This window comes from Syngnathus acus, unplaced genomic scaffold (assembly GCF_901709675.1).
Source record: "Syngnathus acus unplaced genomic scaffold, fSynAcu1.2, whole genome shotgun sequence".
Lineage (NCBI taxonomy): Eukaryota > Metazoa > Chordata > Actinopteri > Syngnathiformes > Syngnathidae > Syngnathus > Syngnathus acus.
Window position 1 is genome coordinate 15,899 of NW_023590227.1, and position 7,078 is coordinate 22,976.

A 7,078-nucleotide genomic window follows, 5' to 3' on the forward strand; every position below is an offset into this window, starting at 1 on the left:
AGAAGACCAGTAGATCAATTAGGCCGAATTTACCAATTGTTTAATCCTGACAAAGCAAACTAATACAGGCCTGGGTCTCGGGTCCCTAACACAAAAACTCGTGTGCCTTCGTGACCATCAAAGACAACACATTCTTCCGGGTTGCCCAGTTTTAAAGAAACACAATATGAATATTCAAGCATGCAAAATATTGTGTGGTGATTGGTCGATGGTCGATGGTCGATGGTCGTCTCCTCCTGGTTTGGGTTTTTCCCCTGCTCAGCACAGGTGTCTGGACCACAAAGACGAGTTGTTCTTCACCGGCCTTGAGATATCCTCCCTGTCTGGTCATCCTGTTCCACAATACTTTGTAGAGAACAAATTCATTGTAGCCTGCACATTCCTTTCCACTTATTAATCACCACACGAGTACACTACTACTGATATGATTGATATGATTATAAGTCTAGCGCTGTCTTAACAAAATATGTTTGCAAACTGCCGAAAGCACATTTCCCTTTATTCCCTCTCATGACCTCATTTATGAGGTCATCACCAGTTACTCTAGTAATCAGCGACCAGCACACTGTCGGTCCTTTCTTCCCCCCGCGGCTCCTGTTGAGTCACCAGGGTATATTGGCCCTTCGGTGACAACGGGCCAACGGTTTTCTCGATCAACCGAACAGTGAGTGATCTAATACATGGAATACAGCAACAACCGCATAAAATCATTATTGTAGTAAAAATAGCCACAGCAACCAGCACAGACATGATGAGGCCTTTCCAGTTTCCGAACGTTTTCATCCAATCAGACCAAATATCGGTGCGTACACCTGAATGATCTTTCATCTTTTTATTCAGTATCCTTAGTCCTTCCAACGCCCGGGTCAGTCGGCCCCCTGGTGCCGTGTTGTTGGGGATGAAAGTACAACATGCATCCCCGAACATTCCGCACACACCATGTTCCTTAGCCAATAGCATGTCCAACGCAATTCTATTTTGGAACGACATCAATGACGTCGCGGCCAATTGTTCATGGACCGCTGCAAATGATTCAGCTGTATAATTACCCAGCCGTTGGACATTGTAATGAATATAATTAATACGGTCAACATTTTTATTGGGGGTGATCCATAAGAAAATGCTTTCGAATCCCGAGGACACTTGATTAACGAGTTTATACTCATCTGGCACACCCCGGGGCACTCCTATAGCGTCAATATATGTCGGATCGTTGTCGCTCAACCATGGGGGCAAAACGTCTCTTTTGGCTCGCCTTAGGAGCCCCGCCAATGGGAACTCCATGTTCCAATTGAGATTCTGTATTTCAATGGGGACAACCACCACAGGCATTATCAAAGACACAAGGGCACAGATACCTGATGCATTCTTCGGCAAGCGATCATATAATTTGTTGTCACCACACCACAACCAGAGGTCTGCACGAGAGAGAGGAGAGGGGACATTCAAAAACAAATTTATCCTGCACCATGTGTGATCTATTGTCCCAATACTTATGCCGTTTCCCTTTAACTTTAAACATGTCATATTTTGTTGAGTCACATGGCTATCAAAAATGGGCTTTCTTTTCTCCAAGCCCACGACTGGGAAAATATCATTATAAATCAAACAATCGCCACTGGTCCTGGACTGGGTCAACACCTGTAAAACACATGCTGATTCTATTGCAGCTGGAACAATTTTTAACACTACTCTTGCTTCGAGACAAACCACACAATCTTCACCAGTTGCATTAGCAGCTTGTTCCGCCATCAAAAGCCAATTATTGTTTACAGCGGTGACTCCCGTAGTGACCCGAAACCAATCATCTACGCTCCTAATCGCTTTCGCTAAAATTCGGGGGTCTGTTGAGGGACTCAAAGATACTTCTTGTTTGGCATCCTCACCTTGACAGAGGAACATCTGCCAATACGGGTATTTATACACATATATGTTTAACTGGAAACCCCAGCACCCTACTGTGCGTCTTCCTAAATGTAAATCGTGTGAAGCATTAACCCACAAGGTGATGCCTGTCTGCGTTTTTTCCCCTTTTATCATTTGCTGATGTTGTTTTGCTTGAACACTAGTCCCCCATGACTTATACCAATCTTTAGTGTCCCATACCAGATCTTTCCAACCCCTATTTACCAAGTCGTTGGTCAAATACCAATCATAATCCCGATAATCCTGTCCTCTAATCTGCCCGTTCGCCAAACTTTCAAACGGTATGATAATTTGTACTGTCACGTTTTTAGGGATGCAAACCTGGATCCCCCATTTAAATGATTGGACCGGTTCGCAGTGTCCCCGGTGTGTCTGAGTGACCCCGGTCACTTGTCTTTTGGACCGGATGTTTAAATGATGCTCAGACATGATGTTGTTTGTGGTGTGTGAAATTTGAATCTGGGACGTTTTCTGCTGGAAGGTCTCATCAATCGTCATCACTGTCCACACAAAAATACAACCTACAAATAACAGTCCTAAAATTAATCTCGCAAATTTCGAAAAACCATTCGGGCCCTCCCCTTTCCTTCTCCGTATTGCTTCCCCTACTCCTTCTGTTCCCCCCCTCTTGGCCGGGTCCGGGACACGGCCAACCAGGAATACCTTCATCCTGACGGAACAAACTCTGGGGCCGGACGGAGTTGTGAGTAGTGATACCACCGGCGTCCTTTGAAGTCGAGTTGGGCCGCGTGAGACGTCCTGGCCAAGACACGAAAGGTGCCCTTCCACCGGGGGTCCGTCCACTTCCTGGAGATGACTCGGACGTACACGTACGGCGTGAGCTGTTTCTCCACCGACACACCTTCCTCCGCCGCAGCCGCAGCGGATTTTTCTCCAAGCTGTGCAGAAACACTGGACACCAAAGCAGACAAATAGGACCAGTATGCTGTATGAGATAAATTAGGTACCGGAACATCCTCTGGTGGGACGAGCGTCGTCGCTGGTCCTGGCATTAGACGGCCCGTCATCAACTCAAACGGTGCGAATCCAGTGCTCCTGTTAACGGATTGTCTCACAGACAGCAAAGCAAGCGGAAGTGCTTGTAGCCAATTCATTGCCGTCTGAGCCATAATTTTGGCCAATTTCTCTTTTAGCGTTCGGTTAAGTCGTTCAACGCGGCCTTGAGACTGAGGATGGTAGACACACCCGAATCGATGCTTCAACCCCAAAATTGATTCTACCTTGGCCAAGGCTTTGTTGTTAAAGTGTGTACCATTGTCAGAACGGATCAAGGCCGGAAAACCGTGGGTAGGGATGTAATGGGTGATCAAAGCCTTGATCACCGCAGCAGAATCTTCCTTCGAGCACGGATATGCCTCCGGCCAGCCCGAGTAAGCGTCAACCAACACAAGCAAAAAGCGTTTTCCATTCACTCTTGTATTCATGTCTGTGAAATCAATGATCACCTCTGCCCCCGGCCATGGGGCCGGCTGAAACAGGCCGGGCTTAGGCTTCAACGTAGGGCGTGCATTGAACGTCTGACAAGACTCACAATCCGCAACGAATTTCCAGACCACATCTGAGAGTTTGGGATGCCACCAACTTCGAAGATGGATCATCATGGCATGGGGACCCACATGGGAAGGTGTGTGAGCCTGTGTCAGGACCTCCGACATCAGCCTTCCCTCCGGAAGAGCTGGCTGTCCTTTGGGTCCTACCCACAAGCCATCTGATCGTTTGACAGCCTTTGCTGCCAGCCAGACCGATTTTTGTTCCGGGGACGTGGCACCCTGGGCGGCACACAGATCGGCATGCGAGAGTGACAGAGGCAAACAGGAGTCGGGGTGTTCCCCGTCCACAATTAGTGGACCGCGGGACACCATCATGTCCTCTGCCCCGCCATACCCGGCCGTCTGCTTGGCCAATTCATCAGCCGCTCGATTCCCCCTAGCTACTAAGGTGTCAGCTTTGGAGTGACCAGGCACTTTGACAATGGCCACCTCGCTCGGGTACTTCAATGCCTCAAACAAATGCAACATCAAATCCTTGTGCGCAATCTCCGAGCCCCTGGCCGTCGTGAACCCATTCTGCAGCCACCCCACCAGATCGAGTAAAGCCGCCGACACCGCATAAGCGGAGTCAGAATAGATGGTCACGGCTTCCCCCTTGCATTGTCGTAAAGCTAACACCAGAGCAAAGACTTCTGCCGCCTGGGCCGATGGGTGGGTGTTGAGCTTCATCACTTTAAGAGGCTGGAAGGAACCATCCCTCCACTCGACCGCAGCCGCGGCCGCATGGAGGGAGCCCATCCTGTCTCTCCAGCAGCAGCCATCTGTGAACACCACACGACCGTGCCCGAGCGGAGTGGAATAGAGGTCAGGTCGGACTTTCGCCACCGTCTGGACCTTTGATGCACACTCATGGGGTCCCACCAACAATTGATCGGCCATGTTCACTCCGGAATGGACATAGTTGACATTTGGGGCAGTCAATATTTTCAACAACCGTGTTTGTCGCAGTGGAGTCAACGTGAACGCCGCCGATGCGACAAATGAAGACACTGCATGATCAGTTAACACATAAACTGGATGCCCCATGACCGTGTGGGCTGTTTTGAGTAAGACCTTTGCCAGGCCAGCCGCATATCTGGAACAATCGGGTTGTCGTTGCTCAATGTTGTCCAAGGGGACGCTGCAATACATCAACACTGCACGTCCATGCTGCATTTTCTGGTACAGAGCTCCATTCACAACTTTCCCTGAAATAGAGACATCTAGATGGAAGGGCAGAGTGTAGTCAGGAGTGGCCAAAGCCGCAGCAGAGGCCAGCTCCTGCACCAGTGACACAAAGACCTCAGCAGCCTCCGGTGTCCAAACCAGGCAAGCCCTGAGATTCCTCGCCCCCTGTTCGCGGATCAGGGCCCGTAGGACACCAGTTTTGTCAGCAAAACAGGGTATGTAATGTCTGCTGTAGCCGCACAACCCCAGGAATGATAGCATCTCCTGGACGGTGGCGGGCCGTGGGTGTCGGAGGATGGAGCTTCTATGTTCAGGCGACATGGCGAGGCCACTAGGGGTCAACACACGTCCCAGAAAAGTGACCTGTTGGCGACAGCATTGCAGTTTCTTTCTTGACACCTTGAACCCTTTCTCCCCTAACCACAACAACACTTTCTTTGTTCCTTCAAGACACGTCTGCTCGTCTTTTGCTGCAATCAACAAATCATCGACATATTGCAACAACAATGTGCCATCCGGCATTTGGCATGGTTCGAGGAGTTCTTTGAGGACCTGATTGAACAATCCTGGCGAATTTTTGAATCCCTGCGGCATGCGTGTGTATTGCAATTTCATCCCTTTGTAAGTGAAGGCGAACACGTGCCGCACTGAGGGGGAAAGCGGGAGGCAGAAGAAGGCATTAGCCAAATCAATTACGGTGAACCACTGATAGGCAGGGTTCAATGATGCAAGGATTCGGTGCGGGTCTGGCACGGGAAGAACAGGAGTTATAGTGACATCATTTACTGCTCTCAAATCATGTGCCATGCGCCATGTTTTCCCATCTGCTTTTTGGACTGGCCTTAACGGGGTGTTCCATTCGGAGCATGACACTTCCAACACCCCTGCGTCCCAGAGGCCGCACAGAGTGTCTTCCATGCCTTGGTCCGCCTCACTCGGCCAACGATATTGGGGTCGTTTGATAGGCTGCGTCTCATCCATTTGGAGATCAATAGGGGCCATCGAGTGACAAAACCCGACATCAAATGGACCTTGGGACCACAAGGTGTCGGGCAAGGCCGCGAGCATTACTTCAGCGTCCTCATGATCAGTTAATTCCCTGCCATGTGTGCGAGATACCAACATCATCTCCAGCAGCCCTGAGTCTACCATGGGTTGTTTAATTTGGTAAGCTTTCTGAGACTCTGACCAATACAAATTAGGGATGTGTGTTTTCCGCCAGTCGGTTTGCAGCAACAAATGTTTGACCATTGAGCCCAATTGTCTGGCTTCATGACCTGGGGCAAGAGCTAGCGAAATGTGTGGTACCCCTTTTTCTGTCATTTTGAACCACTGCATTTGTTCAGGTGTTAATTCAGTAGCTGCTGCAACTCCCTCTTTACCAATCAAAATGCATGATGAAGTTAAATCCCACATGTGCCCTTCAATTTCTTCAAACAAATCCCGATAAACATCATCACTTTTTCGGTCATAATATAGAGTGCAATGCAAAGGATCAACAGGTGGGTGGTATGGCGCCAGTGAGCAGATCCAGGGCTTCCACAGTAGGTAGGTCGAGAACACACCGCCACCAGCAGGGGTTTCTGGCTCCAGCCTGGCCCAGTAGATGGTTGCAGTTTCTGCTTCTGTCTGTAGGGGCGCCATCAGCCACTGGCCATGTTGTTGTAGCTGCTGTGAGCACGGAATGCTGACACCATTTGGAAATTGAATTATCACTCCCTCCGGCCCACACAGGATTTTAGCTTCAACGGCTGACAGCAAATCCCTCCCCATCAAATTGATCGGAGTGTCTGTAGAATGGATATATTTGTGCCACAGTCTACACCCCGTCTGGGTGATCACCGTCTCAAGTGGTTTGGTAAAAGGCAGAGTTCGTGGTTGTCCCGAAAAGCCGACTAAAGTTGTTGTTTTCTTTGACAGTGAGGATACAGGTAGGGCAGTGTTTATTGATGAATAAGTTGCTCCTGTGTCCACCAGCATCTGCACAGGTTTTCCCTCCACTGTCACATGAAGCATTGGCTCCGCCGCGCCACTGCTTCTCTGGCTTCCCGGGCAGCCCTATTCAAATTGTCCACACCAGAGATCATCATGTTGGTAGTACTGACCTCCGTGTGTTTGTGGCTGTTGCCAGGGCCGTCCACCAAATGGAGCTGTTGCTGCCTGTTGCATCGGCGCCCCGGGTTGGCGTGGGGGGCCTCCGGCTGGGCGGGCGGCTCCGCGCGGTCGACTTTGTGGGCATCCTCTTGCCCAATGATCGGTTTCGCCGCAGATGAAGCATGCGTTGGATGGGTCCGGGTTGGTATGTCATCCTGCCCGGGTTTTATGAGCATTTTTAATTGTATTGCTTAGAGCGCATTTTCTCGACGAGCTGAGCACTATTTCTAGTAAAAAGCGCTCTTGGGTGCTTCAGAGTG

The 7,078-nt window shown here is 49.8% G+C and overlaps 2 protein-coding genes across 2 annotated transcripts; both read right to left on the reverse strand.

Moving 5' to 3' along the window:
* Positions 1 to 433: 433 nt before the first annotated feature.
* LOC119118992 (syncytin-A-like) lies at positions 434 to 1,781 on the reverse strand. Its single transcript, XM_037245640.1, has 2 exons — positions 1,091 to 1,781; positions 434 to 1,033 (listed from the first exon to the last, which is right to left on the reverse strand). The coding sequence occupies exons 1-2, from the start codon at positions 1,750 to 1,752 to the stop codon at positions 544 to 546; spliced, it is 1,152 nt and encodes a 383-aa protein (XP_037101535.1). The 5' UTR covers positions 1,753 to 1,781; the 3' UTR covers positions 434 to 543.
* Positions 1,782 to 2,211: 430 nt separating this feature from the next.
* On the reverse strand, positions 2,212 to 6,799 carry LOC119118993. The gene has a single exon (XM_037245641.1). The coding sequence runs from the start codon at positions 6,678 to 6,680 to the stop codon at positions 2,592 to 2,594; it is 4,089 nt and encodes a 1,362-aa protein (XP_037101536.1). The 5' UTR covers positions 6,681 to 6,799; the 3' UTR covers positions 2,212 to 2,591.
* Positions 6,800 to 7,078: the final 279 nt, after the last annotated feature.